The sequence below is a fragment of the Oncorhynchus kisutch genome, linkage group LG26 (assembly GCF_002021735.2).
Source record: "Oncorhynchus kisutch isolate 150728-3 linkage group LG26, Okis_V2, whole genome shotgun sequence".
Taxonomy (NCBI): domain Eukaryota; kingdom Metazoa; phylum Chordata; class Actinopteri; order Salmoniformes; family Salmonidae; genus Oncorhynchus; species Oncorhynchus kisutch.
This window is the reverse complement of record NC_034199.2, coordinates 4,683,220-4,707,239: the sequence shown is the minus strand read 5'-3', so window position 1 is coordinate 4,707,239 and position 24,020 is coordinate 4,683,220. Positions and strand designations below refer to the sequence as shown.

The following is a 24,020-nucleotide window of genomic DNA, read 5'->3' as shown; positions in this document are numbered from 1 at the left end:
GCTTCTGATAGGTTAATTGACATTATTTGAGTCAATTGGAGGTGTACCTGTGGATGTATTTCAAGGCCTACCTTCAAACTCAATGCCTCTGCTTGACATCATGGGAAAATCAAAAGAAATCTGCCAAGACCTCAGAAACAAAATGTAGACCCCCACAAGGTCCATCCTTGGGATGAATTTCCAAACGCCTGAAGATACCACGTTCATCTGTACAAACAATAGTATGCAAATATAAACACCATGGGACCACGGAGCCGTCGTACCGCTCAGGAAGGAGGCTCGTTCTGTCTCCTAGAGATGAACGTACTTTGGTGCGAAAAAAGTGCAAATCAATCCCAGAACAACAGCAAAGGACCGTGTGAAGATTCTGAAGGAAACGGGAACAAAGGTATCTATTCTACCCTGCCTTTCTAAGGTCTTCGAAAGCCAAGATAACAAACAGATTACCGACCAGTTCGAATCTCACCGTACCTTCTCCGTTATGCAATCTGGTTTCAGAGCTGGTCATGGGTGCACCTCAGCCATGCTCAAGGTCCTAAACGATATCATAACCGGTAATGATAAGAGACATTACTGTGCAGCTGTATTCATCGACCTGACTAAGACTTTCGACTCTGTCAATCACAAACATTTTATTGGCAAACTCAACAGCCTTGGTTTCTCAAATGACTGCCTCGCCTGGTTCACCAACTACTTCTCTGATAGAGTTCAGTGTGTCAAATAGGAGGGCCTGTTGTCCGGACCTCTGGCAGTCTCTATGGGGGTCCACAGGGTTCAATTCTCGGGCCAACTCTCTTCTCTGTATACATCAATGGTGTCGCTCTTGCTGCTGGTGTTTCTTTGATCCACCTGTACGCAGATGACACCATTCTGTATACCTCCGGCCCTTCCTTGGACACCGTGTTAACAAACCTCCAAACGAGCTTCAATGCCATACAACTCTCCTTCAGTGGCCTCCAACTGCTCTTAAATGCAAGTAAAACCTAATGCATGCTCTTCAACCGATCGCTGTCCGCACCCGCCCAACTAGCATCGCTACTCTAGGCGGTTCCAACTTAGAATATGTGGATAACTATAAATACCTAGATGTCTGGCTAGACTGTAAACTCACCTTCCAGACTCACATTAAGTCTGCCGATAAGAATGCGCTGATTGACAGAGTCGAAAGCCTTGGCCAGGTCGATGAAGACGGCTGCACAGTACTGTCTTTTATCGATGACGGTTATGATATCGTTTAGGGAATAGGGTGCCATTTTGGACGCAGTCCTTGTTTTTATTCCTCTATGTGAAATGTCCTTGTTACGTAACCCATTGTAAATGGATTAGCTGCTGGTTCCCATGTGTTCATAATGAATAAAAAGTTATATTTAACATGATAAATGCCATGTCTGGTTTTTAAATTTGCATGTCACGTATATTTTAATTTAAGCATTTAAATGATTGGAATTCTTCGGTAGTAACATGTAGGATGATTAATCACAGATATATTGATGTTCTACAGGTGTTTGCGAATGCCTGGGTTGTGCGTGTGTGCACACATATGAACTGTACATGTGCCTTTGTGCATATGGCCTTATTGGTGTGTATGGTTGGGTTTGAGAGAGAGAGACAGAAAAGCAAGGAACATAGCAGAGAAAGAAGCACCAGTTTGGCACACGCCCTGCCCTTTGGTCAGAAATCTAACCTGATCTAATCAACCAATCATTCCTGGCATACTCAGAGCTCTTTTGCTGATTTGCAGAAATCCCCCAAGTTCCCCGATGCCATGATGCTGACCTCTGCTGCTCCACATGTCTCTATAACTTAATATAGACAAAATACAAAAATACACAGATGCACAGTAGCAATAAAACAGGACTAACGGTCCATTTTGTGTCCAGATTAAACTCCCATGTATCCATATTCAGTGTGGTTGTTTGTTGTGGTTAGAAAGCTTTAGCTACAGTCACAGCTATACAGTGGCCCTAAGCATGCTTGGTTGCAGTTGCTGATGGTCTATGTTGTCTAGGCCATGAGTGTCTCTATGGCTCTGTAATGTACGTGGAATTTTCTTTCCTTTGTAGAGAGGAACACAGCCATGTCACAGTCACAAGGCCAATTTTAGCCAGACTATTTCAATCTCTGAATGAAAAACAAGATTCTCTCTCTCTCTCCTCTCCCCTCTCCTGGTCTGTATCTTTCCCAAAACACAAACAACTCACTGTCTCCTCTTCCTTTCCAAATTCTGCCACACACTTTGCCAACGTCTTGATCCAGCTATTTATTCTCTGTGTTCTATGTTAAAGTTAAAGCTGTTTTTGTCATGATGCTTGTTGTTGATTAAGTCCATTAACTAGTGGAATCTGGACACATTGTTACTCATGTGGATTCAATCAGTTTTAGGCCTAGTCTCTTAGCACTGAATAAGACATCGAAAAATGGCGTTTGAGAGATTGGTGTACTGGTGTACCTCTGCTCTCTTTGTGAAAATAGTCTATTGTGAAGAATATTAACCACAAATCATGGAGCTTATAACAATGGAGCTTATTCATCACTGGCTTACTGTCCTTAACCCTCTAAGGTCGGTGTCCGTGCCCCGCGGAAATCTAATTAGCATAATAAGAACATTAGAGTCCATCAGCTCGAGATATGTTTTTTTTTGTTGCATTGGATGCATCTGCAGTGAAAGAGCTAGAGCGATGTATGTCAGACCATCCCGAAAAAATCTGTCTTCTCACAAAATTGTCTGTAGTGTCCTAACGGTTTGTCCTACAAAACGAATATGACCCCTCTGTGTAAAGGTGACTCTCACGAACACCTACTTGTCTGTTGTTTGGTTATAGGAAGCCCACAGGCCTCACAAGACTCGTCTAAAAGTCCCCCAGTACCAGTCAAAACAATTATGGAAGTATACAGTATATGGAGGCGGTTTAGTGACAATTACAGTGGGGCAAAACAAGTATTTAGTCAGCCACCAATTGTGCAAGTTCTCCCACTTAAAAAGATGAGAGAGGCCTGTGATTTTCATCATAGGTACACTTCAACTATGACAGACAAAATGAGAAAAAAAATCCTGAAAATCACATTGTAGGATTTTTAATGAATTTATTTGCAAATTATGGTGGAAAATAAGTATTTTGTCACCTACAAACAAACAAGATTCCTGGCTCTCACAGACCTGTAACTTCTTCTTTAAGAGGCTCCTCTGTCCTCCACTCATTACCTGTATTAATGGCACCTGTTTGAACTTGTTATCAGTATAAAAGACACCTGTCCACAACCTCAAACAGTCACACTCCAAACTCCACTATGGCAGAGACCAAAGACCTGTCAAAGGACACCAGAAACAAAATTGTAGACCTGCACCAGGCTGGGAAGACTGAATCTGCAATAGGTAAGCAGCTTGGTTTGAAGAAATCAACTGTGGGAACAATTATTAGGAAATGGAAGACATATAAGACCACTGATAATCTCCCTCGATCTGGGGCTCCACGCAAGATCTCACCCCGTGGGGTCAAAATGATCACAAGAACGGTGAGCAAAAATTCCAGAACCACATGGGGGACCTAGTGAATGACCTGCAGAGAGCTGGGACCAAAGTAACAAAGCCTACCATCAGTAACACACTACGCCGCCAGGGACTCAAATCCTGCAGTGCCAGACGTGTCCCCCTGCTTAAGCCAGTACATGTCCAAGCCCGTCTGAAGTTTGCTAGAGAGCATTTGGATGATCCAGAAGAAGATTGGGAGAATGTCATATGGTCAGATGAAACCAAAATATAACTTTTTGGTAAAAACTCAACTCGTCGTGTTTGGAGGATGAAGAAAGCTGAGTTACATCCAAAGAACACCATACCTACTGTGAAGCATGGGGGTGGAAACATCATGCTTCGGGGCTGTTTTTCTGCAAATGGACCAGGACGACTGATACGTGTAAAGTAAAGAATGAATGGGGCCATGTATCGTGAGATTTTGAGTGAAATCCTCCTTCCATCAGCAAGGGCATTGAAGATGAAACATGGCTGGGTCTTTCAGCATGACAATGATCACAAACACACCGCCCGGGCAACGAAGGAGTGGCTTCATAAGAAGCATTTCAAGGTCCTGGAGTGGCCTAGCCAGTCTCCAGATCTCAACCCCATAGAAAATCTTTGCAGGGAGTTGAAAGTCCGTGTTGCCCAGCAACAGCCCCAAAACATCACTGCTCTAGAGGAGATCTGCATGGAGGAATGGGCCAAAATACCAGCAACAGTGTGTGAAAACCTTGTGAAGACTTACAGAAAACGTTTGACCTCTGTCATTGCCAACACAGGGTATATAACAAAGTATTGAGATCAACTTTTGTTATTGACCAAATACTTATTTTCCACCATAATTTGCAAATAAATTCATTAAAAAATCCTACAATGTGATTTTCTAGATTTTTTTCTCATTTTGTCTGTCATAGTTGAAGTGTACCTATGATGAAAATTACAGGCCTCTCTCATCTTTTTAAGTGGGAGAACTTGCACAATTGGTGGCTGACTAAATCTTTTTTTGCCCCACTGTATATGGGGTTAAATAAAAAATAACTAACACATTTCCTGATATTTCTTATAGCTTTCAAATATAAACTCAGCAAAAAAAGAAATGTCCTCTCACTGTCAACTGCATTTATTTTCAGCAAACTTAACGTGTAAATATTTGTATGATCATAACAAGATTCAACAACTGAGACATAAACTGAACAAGTTCCACAAACATGTGACTAACATAAATGGAATAATGTGTCCCTGAACAAAGGGGGGTCAAAATCAAAAGTAACAGTCAGGTTCTATTGTGGCCACCAGCTGCATTAGGTACTGCAGTGCCTCTCCTCCTCATGGACTGCACCAGATTTGCCAGTTCTTGCTGTGAGATGTTACTGCACTTTCTGGGGGAAATGGCCCTAGCCCTCACCCTCCGATCCAACAGGTCCCTCAATGGAATTGAGATCCGGGCTCTTCGCTGGCCATGGCAGAACACTGACATTCCTGTCTTGCAGGAACTCATGCACAGAATGAGCAGTTGGCTGGTGGCATTGTCATGCTGGAGGGTCATGTTAGGATAAGCCTGCAGGAAGGGTACCACATGAGGGAGGAGGATGTCTTCCCTATAACGCACAGTGTTGAGATTGCCTGCAATGACACAAGTTCAGTCCGATGATGCTGACACACCGCCCCAGACCACGACGTACTCTCAACCTCCAAATCGATCCCGCTCCAGAGTACAGGCCTCGGTGTAACGCAAATTTATTTGACGATAAACGTGAATCCGGCCATTACCCTTGGTGAGACAAAACCGCGACTCGTCAGTGAAGACTTTTTGCCAGTCCTGTATGGATCAGCGACAGTGGGTTTGTGCCCATAGGCGACGTTGTTGCCGGTGATGTCTGGTGAGGACCTACCTTACAACAGGCCTACAAGCCCTCAGTCCAGCCTCTCTCAGCCCATTGCGGACAGTCTGAGCACTGATGGAGGGATTGTGTGTTTCTGGTGTAACTCGGGCAGTTGTTGTTTCCATCATGTACCTGTCCCGCAGATGTGATGTTCGGATATACCGATCCTGTGCAGGTGTTGTTACACGTGGTTTTCCACTGCGAGGACGATCAGCTGTCCGTCCTGTCTTCCTGTAGCGCTGTCTTAGTCGTTTCACAGTACGGACATTGCAATTTATTGCAATTTTATGGCCACATCTGCAGTCCTCATGCCTCCTTGCAGCATGCCTAAGGCACGTTCACGTATTTGAGCAGGGACCCTGGGCATCTTTCTTTTGGTGTTTTTCAGAGTCAGTAGACAGGCCTCTTTAGTGTCCGACATTTTCCTAACTGTGACCTTAATTGCCTACCGTCTGTAAGCTGTTAGTGTCTTAACGACCGTTCCACAAGTGCATGTACATTAATTGTTTATGGTTCATTGAACAAGTATGGGAAACCGTGTTAAACCCTTTACAATGAAGATATGTGAAGTTGTTTGGATTGTTATGAATTATCTTTCTTTTTTTGCTGAGTTTAGGATAGACACTTCAGAACAACCCTTCTTGCGATTTGTTTTTTGGCCAGACTGTTTTCCATGTAGTGAATCTGTTATTCAATGCGTTTGTAAGTGCTCATAGCATTAAGGCCAAATAATACATGTTTTCTTAAAATATTTTATATATATATGCTTCCATTTATACACGTCGTTGACAAACGTCAAGGTTATGTCAGCACGGAAAACAAAATGATTGATAGGCTACAGTCAGATAAACCTATTTTTTGCATCATTTTTCATCTGAACACTGTAAAAGGTTATTTTAATTAAAGTGGAACTGCATTTTAACTACTTTGAAGATGAAACAAACAGACAATCATAATATCAGTAAAACATATAAAATCCCAGTTTATGCTACAAAACCAAGGTTTTAAAAATAGGTCCTATTTGATTCAAAATAGCATAATGTAGAGTAAGGCATTGTTGGCAGATTAGATGGATTCAGTTAAATTATCACAGCTCAGGATAAGACCCAGACGCAGACAAAGGAGCTGGATAATTTGAATCTCAGAATGTTTATTATAACACGGGGCAGGCAAAGGGCAGGTTGAGGGCAGGCTGAGGTTCGTAATCCAGGAGAATCACGCAGGTGCTTCACGGCAGGCGCTTCACGGCAGGCAGGCTCAGGACAGGCAGAAGGGTCAGAACCGGGAAGACTAAAAACAAAAACTTAAAGAACAGGAAAAAACATGCTGGTACGACCTAACAAAGACAAGATGAACTGGCAACAGACAAATAGAAAGTGCAGGTATACACTACCATTCAAAAGTTTGGGGTCACTTAGAAATGTCCTTGTTTTTTAAAGAAAAGCACATTTTTGGTTCTTTAAAATAACATCAAATTGATCCGAAATACAGTGTAGACATTGTTAATGTTGTAAATGACTATTGTAAGAATAGACTGACGATTTTCAGAAGAAAGGTCTTTGTTTCTAGCTATTTTGAGCCTGTAATCAAACCCACAAACGCTCCAGATACTCAACTTGTCTAAAGAAGGCCCATTTTATTGCTTCTTTAATCAGAACAACAGTTTTCAGCTGTGCTAACAAAATTGCAAAATGGTTTTCTAATTATCAATTAGCCTTTTTAAAATGATTAACTTGAATTAGCTAACACAACGTGCTATTGGAACACAGGAGTGATGGTTGCTCATAATGGGCCTCTGTACGCCCATGTAGATATACCATTAAAAATCAGCCGTTTCAGGCTACAATAGTCATTTACAACATTAACAATGTCTACACTGTATTTCAATGGACAAAAAATGTGTTTTTCTTTCAAAAACAAGGACATTTCCCATTGACCCCAAACTTTTGAACAGTAGTGTAAATACACTGGGGATAATGGGGAAAATGGGAGACACCTGGTGGGGGTGTGTGGACAAGCACAGGTCTACAGATCATGGTGTGACTTCAACGAATTAATAATGTCATTTATATTATACATTTCTTGGTCATCCAACAAATATTGCTATCAGGTTGTAAATCACACCTGGCCTGGTACATTGTTTGCTCCCGCCACCCATTTGGGATGCACTGTTTCAGTTTTAATGCCTCAATATTTTGGACAAAAACACATGAATGTAACCAAGGCTGGGAATGTTAAAACAATCAAACTGCAAGAGCAATGATCACTAGTCAGTCATAACGGTGTTAATAGGCTAGTTTATCTGTTCAGGTGGGCCTTCATGCTTTTGAAAACAAAGCAATGGAGGGGTGCTCAACAAAAATCACAAGAATGGCTTACGAAGAAAAGGCTAGCTTATCTACGGTTGAAGTCAGAAGTTTACACACACTTAGGTTGGAGTCATTAAAACTTGTTTTTCAACCACTCCACACATGTCTTGTTAACAAACTATAGTTTTGGCAAGTCTGTTTTCTATTTCTATAGTTTTGGCAAGTCGGACATCTATTTTGTGCATGACACAAGTCATTAAACCAACAATTGTTTACAGATTTTTTCACTCTATCACAATTCCAGTGGGTCAGAAGTTTACATAAACTAAGTTGACTGTGCCTTTAAACAGCTTGGAAAAATTCCAGGAAATTATGTCATGACTTTAGTAGCTTCTGATAGGCTGATTGACATCATTTGAGTCAATTGGAGGTGTCCCTGTGGATGTATTGCAAGGCCTACCTTCAAACTCAGTGCCTCTTTGCTTGACATCATGGGAAAATCAAAAGAAATCAGCCAAGACCTCAGATTTTGTTTTTTAGACCTCCACAAGTCTGGTTAATCCTTGGGAGCAATTTCCAAACACCTGAAGGTACCACATTCATCTGTACAAACGATAGTACGCAAGTATAAACACCATGGGACCACGCAGCCGTCATTCCGCTCAGGAAGGAGACGCGTTCTGTCTCCTAGAGATGAACGTACTTTGGTGCGAAAAGTGTAAATCAATCCCAGAACAACAGCAAAGGACCTTGTGAAGATGCTGGAGGAAACAAGTACAAAAGTATCTATATCCACAGTAAAACGAGTCCTACGTCGACATAACCTGAAAGGCCGCTCAGCAAGGAAGAAACCACTGCTCCAAAACCACCATAAAAAAACAGTCTACGGTTTGCAACTGCACATGAGGACAAAGATTGTACCTTTTGGAGAAATGTCCTCTGGTTTGATGAAACAAAAATAGAACTGCTTGGCCATAATTACCATTTGGCTTTCAAGCCGAAGAACACCATCCCAACCGTGAAGCACAGGGGTGGCAGCATCATGTTCTGGGGGTGCTTTGCTGCAGGAGGGACCGGTGCTCATCACAACATAGATGGCATCATGAGGCAGTAAAATTATGTGGATATATTGAAACAACATCTCAAGACATCAGTCAGGAAGTTAAAGCTTGGTCGCAAATGCGTCTTCCAAATGGACAATGACCCCAAGCATACTTCCAAAGTTGTGGCAAAATGGCTTAAGGACAACAAAGTCAAGGTATTGGAGTGGCCATCACAAAGCCCTGACCTCAATCCCATAGAACATTTTTGGGCAGAACTGAAAAAGCATGTGCGAGCAAGGATGCCTATAAACCTGACTCAGTTACACCAGCTCTGTCAGGATTAATGGGACAAAATTCACCTAACTTATTGTGGGAAGCTTGTGGAAGGCTACCCAAAATGTTTGACCCAGGTTAAACAATTTAAAGGCAACGCTACCAAATACTAATTGAGTGTTTGTAAACTTCTGACCCACTGGGAATGTGATGAAAGAAATACAAGCTGAAATGAATAATTATCTTTACTAATTTTCTGACATTTCACATTTTTTAAATAAAGTGGTGATCCTAGCTGACCTAAAACAGGGAATTTTTACTAGGATTAAATGTCAGGAATTATGAAAAAATGTGATTAAATGTATTTGGCTAAGGTGTATGTAAAATTCCAACTTCAACTGTATTTATGTAGCTATTTATTTAGCAAGCTAAAAACAAGGAGCCTAGTGTTACCTATCTGCTGGGAGGATGTTGTCATTGGAAGAGTGGATGATTTGCCAACTTCTCACCCCCATATTATTTTTATGTGGCTACAGCTAGAGATCCAGGTGTCGTTTGGTTAACTAGCAAGAAATGTGAATGACTTTGTTAGCATGCTATTGCTGACTGTTTACATAACTCTTAGTTGTCAATCAAGTGTATTTGGCATCAATCAAATGGGTTCCCATTCAGTCGTCAAAATGTGGTTTTGGACAAGCATGCATTGGCAGACAAGCTGCTGACGGGTGAGCAGGTTATTATTCCCCATTGTTTATAACTGTAAACACACAGTCCAGTTCAAAGTGAATAATGATAGGCCCGTGTAGGTAGCTGAATGTGTCGCTAGAAAATGTTACCAATTAAAGTCGCTGGAGAGGTCTGAAAACCCACTAAATATTGTTGGTAACACTGCCCATGTGGCAAAGGGCTTATTTGCATATAGGCCTGCTGTAGCTCTGATTGGCAATGGCACACCGGTCTGTTTCGACTCCGGTCCTAGACAAGACAGATGTATAATTTACTGAAGTGTCTATTAACTGTCCAAACGCACGGCTGCGTTTCCACTCTTTTATTTCTATAGAAGTTTCACAAATGGCTTACTCTACGTCATTCCCAAACATTCTATGAATTTAATAACATTTTTAAATTACCCTATCTATTTGCTTGCTTGTCAGATGTTTTTTAAAGGCTTCATATTCTTCCTGGGGGTGTATATTGAGCTGATTTTAAAAAGATTTCATGTTGCTAAAACGCTGTCAGTTCCACTTTTAAACTCAGGCCATAACCCTCATTAGAGGTTCATTTGCATTTGAGAGGGGTTACATTTTCTTAGGCCCATCTGTCAGCTGTATTTTTTTATATTTTACCCTTATTTTACCAGGTTAGTTGACTTAGAACACGTTCTCTCATTTACAGCAACTACCTGGGGCATAGTTACAGGAGAGAGGAGGGGGGATGAATGAGCCAATTGTAAACTGGGGATAATCTGTATACCAAAACAAGTGGCGGGATGGCCATTTGGTTGTTTTTTGAATCCCAGAATGAAGCTTTAATTTAATAATATTATAATAACTGATTGCATTTATATATAGGAGAGGTGAGGTGTGATACTATGTGACAATTAGGAACGAAGGGGTAAGTGGCCATGATGGAAATGGGGCTAAATTGGGAATTTAGCCAGGACACCGGTGTTAACACCTTACGATAAACACTCTTACTCTTGTATATATGCATTCACATTGATCCGCGCATTATGTAACTGTAATGTTGAAACCGGTCCATTTAGCAGAACTGTTTGGCCAAAGATTTATCAAATCAAGCTGAGGTTTTTGGGATCGAAAGGGAAAATGGCTCTTAATGCTTAGTAGTCTGCTCTGAACCGTGGGTTGCTTTTCCGTCTCTGGAAACTATTATGTTATGGTTTTATAATTCTCTCTTCTCTCTCTCACTCCCCTTAACTTAATGTGGGCTATGAAGGATGTGTGGGGGGAGGGGGACTGGTGTTGATGGGCATCCAGGAGATATCCTTGTATGGGAACAGTCTGCTATATTGGATCTTCCCAGAATGTGGATGTCTGGCTCCCATGCCAGGACACCCAAGGAGTGCCAGCTAAGCAGAACTTTCTGGTTTAAGGTCATAATCAATTTAGTTTAATGTAATCCTACGGACATGCTAATCCTGTGTATTTTATGAAACCTCTCAAATATCTGTCTACTTGTAAAGTTATTTAATTTTTAGAACCCTTACACAGACTCAAACTTGGCTCAATCTGTCTACACTAAAGATCACATTGAAAAGAAAAACATAAATATCTACTGTATCTATTGCAGGCTACAATTGAAGTACAAAAAGATCATGTGCAAAACATGTTTTTTTGTTTGCACAAAATAAAATTCCAAGTTAAATTGCTTTTATTGACATAGCATATTAATGACAAAGATGATTTTGATCATACATATTTTTTTACATTTAAGAACATGTTAACACTTGCACATGTCACATCTAGCCTTCATTGTAAGGTATTTTTTCCAGGTGCGTATCTTCCGGATCTCTAACCAGAGGGGTCTTGAATGGAACCTTGAGAGACGATGCTGCCACACGCCTCCATGCAACTAGCTAGGACTTTGCCCATGGTGCGGATATCCTCGCTATTCAAATCAGGAAGGCACAGGATATATACCAAGTCCCTGGGATTTGGGCTTTCAGAGGAGGACAGATTTAACAGATATAAAATGTATATCACATTGCTAATGCCTCACAGCTGTACTGCTGTTTCTCTGAGGCACCATCTTGCTGACCTGGGCATAGCTACTAAGCAGTAGCCTTCCTATTCTGACTCCTGAGAACCGTGCACAGTTCGAAAAGCATGACCCCATATCATGGCATAAGTCTGTTAACCAGGGGTGTATTCAGTGAAAGGTTCAGAACCTTGCAGACCTGGGATATCTATAGTTTTAAATTAAATTTAAAAAATGGGAGAACAAATATTTACTTTGGAGGTGACTACTACTATTTGACTAACGATCTCAGAAAGTAACTACTTTTTAAAAAACTATTTGAATACATATCTGAGAAAGGTACTACTTAAAAAAACATTTGAAACAGATCTCAGGAAGCGACAACATTTCAGAAACTGTTGGATTGGCTGTGTTCAACTAATGCAAAAGGCAAACTGTCCAAACAGATCCTCAAGGAAGGTGGATCCTTTTAAATATGCTATTGGACCAAAAACAGATTTAGCTAATTCATCTATATGGTCCAAATAATGATGATCCACAATTCTTAGAAAATATCTATATAATAATCTATTGAGCTCACAAGCAACAAATTACTCAATTATTATGGTGGGAGATTATAATACGGTTTTAAGTACCACAATGGACAGTAAAGGAAATCACACTAAAACCTATCACCGTCATACAATTAGGGAAATTACAAATATCATGGACACATTAGAACTAGTGCCTTCGGAAAGTATTCAGACTCCTTGACTTTTTCCACATGTTGTTAGGTTGCAGCCTTATTCTAAAATTGATTTAAAAAATGTTTTTGTCAGGTCAGGCACAGCAATTGTCAAGTCTCTCCAGAGATGTTCAAGTCTGGGCTCTGGCTGGACTTGCTGAGGATTTTTTAAATGTATTTAACCCATTTTAGCAGCACGGCCAGTCCACCTGGCCGTGCTGCTGCTCCAGTTTAAACTGTTCTGCCTTATTATTATTGGACCATGCTGGTCATTTATGAACATTTGAACATCTTGGCCATGTACTGTTATAATCTCCACCCGGCACAGCCAGAAGAGGACTGGCCACCCCACATAGCCTGGTTCCTCTCTAGGTTTCTTCCTAGGTTTTGGCCTTTCTAGGGAGTTTTTCCTAGCCACCGTGCTTCTACACCTGCATTGCTTGCTGTTTGGGGTTTTAGGCTGGGTTTCTGTACAGCACTTTGAGATATCAGCTGATATACGAAGGGCTATATAAATACATTTGATTTGATTTGATTTTAGGACAAGGCAGTAACTTAACAAAATGTGGAAAGAGTGAATGGGGTCTGAAAACTTTCCGAAGGCACTGTATGGAGGCTTAAAAATCCTGACCTAGTGAGATATTCAATACCAGTCCTAAGTTTGGACACACCTACGCATTCAATGGTTTTTCTTTATTTTTACTGTTTTCTACATTGTAGAATAATAGTGAAGACATCAAAACTATGAAATAACACATATGTAATCATGTAGTAACCAAAAAAGTTTTAAACAAATCCAAATATATTTTGTATTTGAGATTCTTCAAAGTAGCCACCCTTTGCCTTTGACAGCTTTGCACACTCTTGGCAATCTCTCAAACCAGCTTCACCTAGAACGCTTTTCCAACAGTCTTGAATGAGTTCCCACATATACTGAGCACTTGTTGGCTACTTATTCTTCACTCTGTGGTCCAACTCATCCCAAACCATGTCAATTGGGTTGAAGTCAGGTGATTGTGGAGGCCAGGTCATCTGATGCAGAATGCCATCACTCTACTTCTTGGTCAAATAGCCCTTACACAGCCTGGAGGTGTTCTGGGTCATTGTCCTGTTGAAAAACAAATGATAGTCCCACTAAACTCAAACCAGATGGGATGGCGTATCACTGCAGAATCCTGTGGTAGCCATGCTGGTTAAGTGTGCCTTGAATTCGAAATAAATCAGACAGTGTCACCAGCAAAGAACCCCCACACAATCACACCCCCTCCTCTGTGCTTCACGGTGGGAACCACACATGCAGAGATAATCTGTTCACCTACTGCGTCTCACAAAGACATGGCGGTTTGGAACCAAAAATCTAATTTGGACTCATCAGACCAAAGGACAGATTTCCACCGGTCTAATGTCCATTGCTCGTGTTTCTTGGCCCAAGCATGTCTCTTCTTATTATTGGTGTCCCTTAGCAGTGGTTTCTTTGCAGCAATTTGAATGTGAAGACCTGATTTATATGAATTCACACTACTTGTTTCTAAACCTTGTAAATTATTGCATTTGTTTTAGCATCTACTGTATACAGTTTAAACGTTTGCATTTTATGTACGATTACAAATTTTCCATGCTTACACATTACTGCTCTTCCATTTAATTCAATCACTAAAACGTTTTATCAATGTCTTTGATGTACACATTCAGTGTTTATATGATTTGCTGGTCTCCAATTTTATCCCTGATGTCCTTACACAGCTCTCTGGTCTTGGCCATTGTGGAGAGGTTGGAGTCTGTTTGAGTGTGTGGACAGGTGTCTTTTATACAGGTAACGAGTTCAAACAGGTGCAGTTAATACAGGTAATGAGTGGAGAACAGGAGGGATTCTTAAAGAAAACTAACAAGTCTGTGAGAGACAGAATTCTTACTGGTTGGTAAGTGATCAAATACTTATGACATGCAATTACATGCAAATTAATTACTTAAAAATCATACAATGTGATTTTCAGGATTTTTGTTTTAGATTCCGTCTCTCACAGTTGAAGTGTACCTATGATAAAAAATTACATACCTCTACATGCTTTGTAAGTAGGTAAGCCTGCAAAATTAGCAGTGTATCAAATAATTGTTCTCCCCACTGTATTATTGGGTCCTTGAGATCAAGGACAATTTGAGTTTATGTAATGTACCATTGAAGTCGGAAGTTTACATACACTAAGGTTGGGGTCATTTAAACTATTTTTTCAAAAAGGCTTGGTGGCAAATGGGTCTTCCCAAATGGACAATGACTCCAAGCATATTTCCAAAGTTGTGGCAAAATGGCTTAAGGACAACAAAAGCAAGGTATTAGAGTGGCCATCACAAAGCCCTGACCTCAATCCTATAGAAAATGTGTGGGCAGAACTGAAAAAGTATGTGCGAGCAAGGAGGCCTACAAACCTGACTCAGTTACACCAGCTCTGTCAGGAGGAATGGGCCAAAATTCACCCAACTTATTTTGGGAAGCTTGTGGAAGGCTACACAAAACGTTTGACCCATGTTAAACAATTTAAAGGCAGTGCTACCAAATACCAATTGAGTGTATGTAAATTTCTGACCCACTGGGAATGTGATTGAAGAAATAAAAGCTGAAATAAATTATTCTCTCTGCTATTATTTTGACATTTCACATTCTTAAAATAAAGTGGTGGTCCTATCTGACCTAAGACAGGGAATTTTTACTAGGATTAAATGTCAGGAATTGTGAACAACTGAGTTTAAATGTATTTGGCTAAGGTGTATGTGAACTTCCGACTTCAACTGTATGTCCAATGTTAGATTTCAGCCATTATGCATACATGGAACTTTTCTGTCAGATTCTACTAACTCTACATGTCCAGTGCAGTTAAGGTACTGTGTCAATATGCATGGAAACCTCCATGTTTCCAGCTGCTACCGAGAACTCCCATGCAGCCAGCAGCCAGTTGTGAACGAATCGGCTTAATGCATGTTAGAGCTAAACAAGTTAGCTAAAAGTCCGTTTTCAATCAAGAAGCACATTATGACATTTACCATTCCCTTACCATGGATTGTAAATATGCTACGTTTGTCTTTTATTGTTACAAGCAAGCAAGGCTTTGATATTTGGCAAAAAATAAATAAACATATGGTACCGCTTAATGGAAGCAATAATGCTTAGGTTTTCATCTGCAAAGTGATAGCTTTTTAGCCTTTGGGCTAGTCATGTTGCTGTTTATGAGATGGCTCACATGGCCTCATGGACTTGTTTCCCGGGGCCATGTTTGCAGCTTATGTAAAATATATGTAACCACAGATATGAGCCGTGCCTCTCGGGCTTCATAGAAAGCCTTTATAGATACCAGTGCACCTTCATTACTTTGGATAGCCCGAGGATACGCCTGCCTTGGTCCATCCCTGAACATATTACAGGATAGGAAAGGGACTGATTGCCGGCTTACAGAAAAATTGGGCCATTGTCTCCTGTGACTGGTATAGAATAATCAATCTACTGTCTGTCCTATCTACTGTCAGTTTGTCCCTCCATTGGCCTTTCCTATGTCTATTCTTCTGTCTTTACTTCTGTCTGTCTGTCCATCCATCCATCCACTACAGCAGGGTTCCCCAACTGTGAATTTTGCCCGCAGGTGATTTTATTTGGCCCCATAAGTTTTCTGGGCCCCAAAAATTATAGCTTTTTTGGGGGTGTGAAACCTATGATCTCTTATTGATGTCACTTGTTAGATCCACTTCAATCAGTGTAGATAAAGGGGAGGATACATCTTAAACAAGGATTTTTAAGCCTGGAAACAATTGAGACATGGATTTTGAATGTGTGCCATTCAGAGGGTGAATGCGCAAGACAAAGTATTTAAGTGCCTTTGAACGGGTGTGGTAGTAGCTGCCAGGTACACCGGTTTGTGTCAAGAACTGCAACACTACTCGGGTTTTAACGCTCAACAGATTCCTGGGTGTATCAAGAATGGTGCATCACCCAAACGACATGCAGCCAACTTGACACAACTATGGGAAGCATTGGAATCAAAATGGGCGAGCATTCCTGTCCCAGTGCCCAGCTGTAGAATGCTTTCGACACCTTGTAGAGTCCATGCCCCGAACAAATTGAAGCTGTTCTGAGGTCAAAAGCAGTGGTGCAGCTCAATATTAGGAAGTTGTTCCTAATGTTTGGTATACTCATTCTATGTGATTGTATACAAATTCAAGCAAGGTTTGAAATTATTATGTTTTAGTCTAATATTATATCTGTTTAGGCTTCTTGCGGTCAATTTGCAGACTACAAATTATTTGTAACTATTTTCCGTCCCCCTGACCATCCTCTCAAGAATAAATCAGCTCTCGGCTGATTCTAGTTGATAATCCCTGCACTCTATAGCCTCTCTGCCAAGCTATCCATCATCTTCTGTTTATATTTATCTGTCAATCAATTTATCCATCCATCCTTGTGTATTTTGCAGGGAGCTAAAGACGCAGCTAGAGAAGGAGGACACCAAGAGAGAGCTGTTGGGCACTGGGACCAGCCTGACAGAGTCCCACTGCATCCGCTGCTTGCAGCCCTTCAAGTTCCTTGTCAACAGCAAGCGCCAGTGTCTGGATTGCCAGCTGTACGCCTGCAAGGCCTGCAGCCGCTACAACAAGAAGGAGCGAGGATGGGTATGCGACCCCTGCCACATGTCCAGGTGAGCTGGAGAAACATACTAATACTAACATCTCGGTATAACAAACTTCACGCTAAAATATGCTGACATGCTAGGGCCTGAAGCCTCTACAACAAAAAGTATGTCAGCTGGGTGTGCGACTCCTGCCATATGACCAGGTGAACTGAACAAACATGCTAAGGTTAGGACATTAGCACAACAACTGTAATGCTAATATATAGTGCCTTCAGAAAGTATCCACATCCCTTGACTTTTTCCACATGTTGTTGTGTTACAGTCTGAATTTGAAATGGATTGTTTGTAGAATTTTCTTGAAATGAATTAAAAATGAAAAGCTGAAAATGAAAAGCACTTATTCTACCTCTTTGAAATGGCAAACCTAAATAAGTTCCGGAGCTCAAATTTGTTTAACAAGTCACATAATAATGTGTATGGACTAACTCTGTGTAATAGTGTGTACCGTGATTTTTGAATAACTACCTCATCTCTGTGTCCCACATACACAACTATATGTAAGGTCCCAGTGAATTTCGAACACAGATTCAACTACAAAGACCAGGGAGGTTTTCCAATTCCTCGCAAAGAGGGGCACCTATTGTTAAGATGGGTGAAAATAAAAAAGCAGACATGAAATATCCCTTTGAGCATGGTGAAGTTATTAATTACACATTGGATGGCGGATCAATACACCCAGTCACTACAAAGATTCAGACGTCCTTCCTAACTCAGTTGCCGGAGAGGAAGGAAACCACTCAGGGATTTCATCATGAGGCCAATGGTGACTTTAAAACAGTTACGGAGTTGAATAGCTGTGAAGGGAGAAAACTGATGATGGATCAACAACATTGTGGTTACTCCCCAAAACGAACCTAAATGACAGTGTGAAAAGAAGGAAGCCTGTACAGAATAAAACATATTCCAAAATATGCATCATGTTTGCAATAAGGCACTAAAGTTTAAACATCATGCTTGTGGCAAATCCAACACAACACATCAATGAGTACCACACTTCATAATTTCAAGCATGGTGGTGACTGCACCATGTTATACAGTTGAAGTTGGAAGTCTACAAACACCTTAGCCAAATACATTTAAAATCAGTTTTTCACAATTCCTGACATTTAATCCTAGTAACAATTCCCTGTCTTAGGTCAGTTGGGATCACCACTTTATTTTAAGACTGTGAAATGTCAGAATAATAGGAGAGAATGATTTATTTCAGCTTGTATTTCTTTCATCACTTTCCCAGTGGGTCACAAGTTTACATACATTCAATTAGTATTTGGTAGCATTGCCTTTAAATTGTTTAACTTGGGTCAAGCCTTTTGTGTAGCCTTCCACAAGCTTCCCACAATAAGTTGGGTGAATTTTGTACCATTCCGCCTGACAGAGCTGGTGTAACTGAGTCACGTTTATAGGCCTCCTTGCTCGCACACATCAATATATCCACATAACTTTACCCTCCTCATGATGCCATCTATTTTTTGTGAAGTGCACCAGTCCCTCCTGCAGCAAAGCACCCTCACAACATGATGCTGCCACCCCCGTGCTTCACGGGTTTGGATGGTGTTCTTCGGCTTGCAAGCCTCCCCTTTTTACTCCAAACATAACGATGGTCATTATGGCCAAACGGTTCTATTTTTGTTTCATCAGACCAGAGGACATTTCTCCAAAAAGTATGATCTTTGTCCCCATGTGCAGTTGCAAACCGTAGTCTGATTTTTTTATGGCTTTGGAGTAGTGGCTTCTTTCTTGCTGAGCGGCCTTTCAGCTTATGTCGATATAGGACTCGTTTTACTGTGGATATAGATACTTTTGTACCTGTTTCCTCCAGCATCTTCACAAGGTCCTTTGCTGTTGTTCCGGGATTGATTTGCACTTTTCGCACCAATGTATCTTCATAGGAAGATACATTGGAAGATACATCTTCATAGCAGACAGAAGGCGTCTCCTTCCTGAGCGGTATGATGGCTGCGTGGTCCCATGTTGTTTATACTTGCGTACTATTGTTTGTACAGATGACCGTGGTACCTACAGGCATTTGAAAATTGCTCCCAAGGATGAACCAGACCTGTGGAGGTCTACAATTTTAAGCTAGTTTTAATGACTCCAACCTGAGTGTATGTAAACTTCCGATTTCAACTGTATGTATGCTTGAAATTTGCAAGGACTAAACAAAATTAAAGATATCAACAGAATAGAGCTAAGCACAGGCAAAATCCTAAAGGAAAACCTGGTTCAGTCTACTTGCCAACAGACACTACTGATATTTGTTCCCATAGTAATTTATTTTGGATCCATAACTAAATCAACATTGCATTTTGAAAGAGTATTTGTATCATTATTTTATTAATGAAAGCATAAAGGTGCTGATGAAGAAATACAGTACTGTACAGTATATGCTTTTATATTTGGATTATAAAGCATTTAAAGCATTTTGAAAATATAAGCCACCTGCATTTGTTTATTAGGCTACTGTGCAGTCTGACAAGTAAACATGGGGAAGTGCCTAATTCCTTTCATAAGGGAGAGCAGGCCATGTCCAGACTTTCTTGGTGACCTCAAGTACCTTCAATAATGGCTGTACTAGAGAATGCGGGCACGCGGGAGACCGGGGTTCAATTCCCTGACTGGGAGTAAGGAGTAGGCTGTCCTTGTAAATAAGAATTTGTTCTTAACCACTTTAGAGGTCTTTAGAGGTTAACCTCTAATTCCATGTGTTATTTCATAGTTGTGATGTCTTCACTATTATTCTACAATAGAAGAAAGAAAAAATTGGAATGGTTTCTGTTAGGATGGAACGGGAAATATGGCGTTGTACAACGTGATGGTCGGCAGTACAGTACTGGGCTATTTAGCTAAAGAATCCCCATGTCTTGCAGGAAGGGCACGCAGGAGACCGGGCTTCAATTCCCAGATGGGGAGGAAGGAATAGGTTGTCCTTGAAAATAAGAATTTGTTCTTAACTGACTTGCCTTGTTAAATAAAGGTTACACTAAGAGCATAACATTTCTGCACCCTATTTTTTTTATTCTAGTCTAACCAACCTTATTCACCCAAACAGTGATTAAGTGAAAATAAAAATCTCATTGATTTCTCAAGACCAGTCCGCATGCTTGTTTCAGAGCAGAGCAAAACAGTGCTAAAATAGATTTAGGCTATTGCTTCAAATCCTATTGCTTCTAACTTCATTATGCTCTTTAATTAAATAAATAAGGCCTACAGCACATTACTCAACACTATTGAGTATCATGTCGCCTATGGTAGGCCTACAGTATATCGAAAAATATGACGTGACACTCCGCCAATAATTACATATAGAGGATTGGAAGATTCTAAATTAAAAACAAATGCCACCATGGGTCTCCCTGTTGCGGCTGGCACGGGTATCGAACCTGCATCTGTAGTAACACAGCTTGCATTGCTATGCAGTGTCTTAGACTGTTGCCCCACTCAAGCGCTGTACAACATGACCGGTTGGGAGTGGTCTACAGTATTACAGTAAGAGCAAAATAATCCTAACTAAATAAAATAATAAAAACCTTTGTGTAACAACAGGTTTAGTAAGTAATGCTGAAGTCGTGCAGAATTATCAGTTTCTATTTAGGTTTATGTCGCCCATTCATTGTCAGTTAGAGAGACAGTAGGACCCAAAAGCATAATCAGTGCTCTAACTCCCCCTTGCGCTGTTCTAAAGCAATGAATTGGTGACGCAGGGTACCGTACTAAACCACAAATTACCTCTAAGTCCTGCGGCGTAAGCTTGCAACTTTTAAAGGAGGAACCACTGTATTTTTCATATAAAGTTCCTCTCCCAATTCCTACTCAAGGTCTGAGGGCATTCATCCATCCCTCTGACAAATCTCCCACACACCTGGTCTGATGCATTTTGCAAACTCGCATACTGTATATCTAACATACTGTGTGTGATCCAAGTACTGAAATGCTTACCCTACTGACTTGGGAGAGTGGGGTAAAATCAGCCTAAGGGTTTGTTGAGACACCCCTTGTTTCTAGGAAACTATACACAAAATGTATAATGTGAACAAATATTTAGGAAGAGGTCATAATTTCATGCATTCTGTGAAGGAAAAAAATCACACAGGAAAAAGTGGTAAACAAGTCCAGGTCCAAAGAACTGATTTCCACCATCAAATGAATTATTTGGGGTACAGGTTTCATGATTCTTTTATGTAAACCAAAGAACATACTGTAGTTTTGTAAACTGTTCTATACATCAGTTGGTGTATCTATAAATGTCAATATGAATTCCTAAACATAACATGAAAGTGCATCCTTCTAGCTTTACGGGCTAATATAGTAAAAAAGCTTGCTGTGGGGCAAGTTGAGCCAATGCTTGAGCCAATGGAAAGTTGAGCAAATTGAAGTTTTTTCTTCCCAGGTTTGAATTCAAGGCATTATCACTGGGATATGAGGTAACACCAAGGCCTGGCCTATGTTAAAAGTGTTAAAACAGTACAAGTGTTTGTTAGGTGTTAAGCCTATGTTAAGTTTTAAACATGTGTTAACAGATGCTTAAAATTACTAAAAGACAAAGTGGTTCTGATTGTGTTCAATTGTGTTTGGGAAATAAAGATAGACATGGGTTTTAAAAAGGTTGTGGTAATATTTGATTCAGTATATACATTTGGAGGCGTGCTCAACTTAGCCCATACCCAGGATAAGGTATGTTTTAAAAACTATTATGTAGATATCTTTGTTAGAAAGGATACTATATTTCCCTTGACGTAGTGATGCGTTAATGTACAACACCAAAAAAAGGCTCAATATATACCTCAAGAACATACTCCTAGAATAGCTGCTTCAGATTTAAACCTTGGAGCCATACAGTAACTTACAGTGTTTATCTATTAAATCTATCAATGTCTGTCCCTGCTCTGTCCATCCATCTGTCTGTATAGCCAGTCATTATTGAAGTCCTCTCTCTCTCTATCTCCAGGGTCCTCAAGATTGGCACTTTGGAGTGGTACCATGAGAATGTGCGCTCCCGTTTCAAGCGGTTTGGCAGTGCCAAGGTGATGCGCTCGCTCTACAAGAGGTTGAGTGGTGATCTCAGCGCCTCCCAGAGTGACCTGAGAGGTGGGTACTATGGGTTCCATGCCCACACCCGAACAAGCCCTTAGGAGACCCCATCACCCCTGTATAAACTCTTAGGAAACCCGGTAGCACACGGCAGCAGTGCTATAGAGCCCACTAGGTACAGTAGGGAGTTTATTGTTGCTCAAGATCTGCGGAAGCTTATTGTTCTAAATACACAATAAATGAAAAGCTTTATACAGTGGCTGGATGTTAATAACCTCTTGTCATGGTGGATGGAATGTATTTACTGTAGGCTGCATCTATGATATAGAAAATATCACCCAAAATGATTACAATGTCAGGCCATGTCAGGTCAGTGTTGTGGTGTATGCATCACCATGTTAACTCTGGAATCGGAAATTATTTAAATCACTGGTCGTCATTTTTTGTAAACACAACTCATAAAATGATGGTGTTTATAACAGCCTATGCAGGCATTTTAAATGACACCAAAGCACATTTTAAACCAATTCCCTTCTCAACTTACCATTTACACTCTATAAAACCAACATTTGCATGATATCTAACACGGGAGCTTTTGTAATCTGTTAAAGTAATATTTTACCCATCTCTGCATAGTGCTTTTCGGGTGTGTTGAAGATTTACATACAAACTTGACTGGAGTGATACACATGACTAATTTGTCCCACTCTGTGAATTCTTAGGAAATACGTTTTTCTTTCTTTCTCTCTTTTCAGTCAGTAAGCCCTTCTCAGGGAGCTGCCTGCCAAATAGGACAGAGGGACTTAATCTTTTCCATCTTTTCTGTTTTTCTGGCTTCCTACAACTGTGTGTGGAGCCGTGTTAAGAGTACTGGAGCACAAAGGCCTGGATTCAGTCTAAATGTCATGCCATTTTATCCTCCACTGACCAACCATGTTAGAGAAACGTTGCTTCCGTTGGTCCCTATATGACTCGGTCAGTTCCGGACGTTGCCTACGTTACCAGACTTGTTGACATAGCAATGAAACGCTTTGTGTATGTTTGTCTGACATGTTTAAAGTTTAACGCAGTGACGATTGGGTTTAATCAAAGCAAAACTGACATGTTATTTGCCTGATGTTAACTATACAATGGAGCTTACCTGCTAGCAACACCCAAGGCATCTTTAAAACGATGAGACCTATGATGTATTGGCCCTGACGAGTTTGTGACATTGCTTAAAGGAAATGGAAATCATGCAAATATGAATTAGAGGGAAAAGAGCTAAGTCACTATGGAAGATTGTTGGTAGGATGAGGAGGGAGCTGGTTGGCTGGATCCAGCAGTCTGTGTGATTGCATGATCACGTCTTGCTCTGTGTCTGAAATGTCATGTCTTTGGTTGATCCAATCCTACAGGATTCAATTGGCCAGATACAGGGCAAAAAGAGAACAGACACCGGTTTTGCTTTTTTGTTAAATTAGTAACACACATTTAGGCAAATGTACATGTACACATGTAAAGATATACACAAACACCCACACCTACAAATACATATACAAACAGCTGCATACACAGTCTATACAGAGTCCACACGCAAGCACATACCAATGTGAACATATTGCTTCACACACACATGCTGCATACGCCAGAACAGTGTGCATGTGCACAAACACACAATCCTTTCTGACAGTGGTCCATGAGGCCCCCAAAGCTCAGAGGGTGTCATCCCCACACCACTGTCTTCTGGTGTACAGAGAGACTATTACAAAAACTTATGCTGAGACTTTCCATTCTGTTGAGGAGCAAAACTACATAAGGTTTCTTAACACATGCACAGTACAAGTATCATTCTTCACATATGAGCACACATTGAAAT

At 40.7% G+C, this 24,020-nt stretch overlaps 1 protein-coding gene across 1 annotated transcript in view; it reads left to right on the top strand.

The window, feature by feature from the left end:
• Positions 1-24,020, top strand: part of LOC109870713 (melanophilin) — a 120,357-nt gene that overhangs the window by 21,263 nt on the left and 75,074 nt on the right. Inside the window, exons 3-4 of the mRNA XM_020461325.2 lie at positions 16,919-17,140; positions 22,080-22,219. Of these exons, the coding sequence (XP_020316914.1) occupies positions 16,919-17,140; positions 22,080-22,219 (362 nt within the window). The remainder of the gene's footprint in view (positions 1-16,918; positions 17,141-22,079; positions 22,220-24,020) is intronic.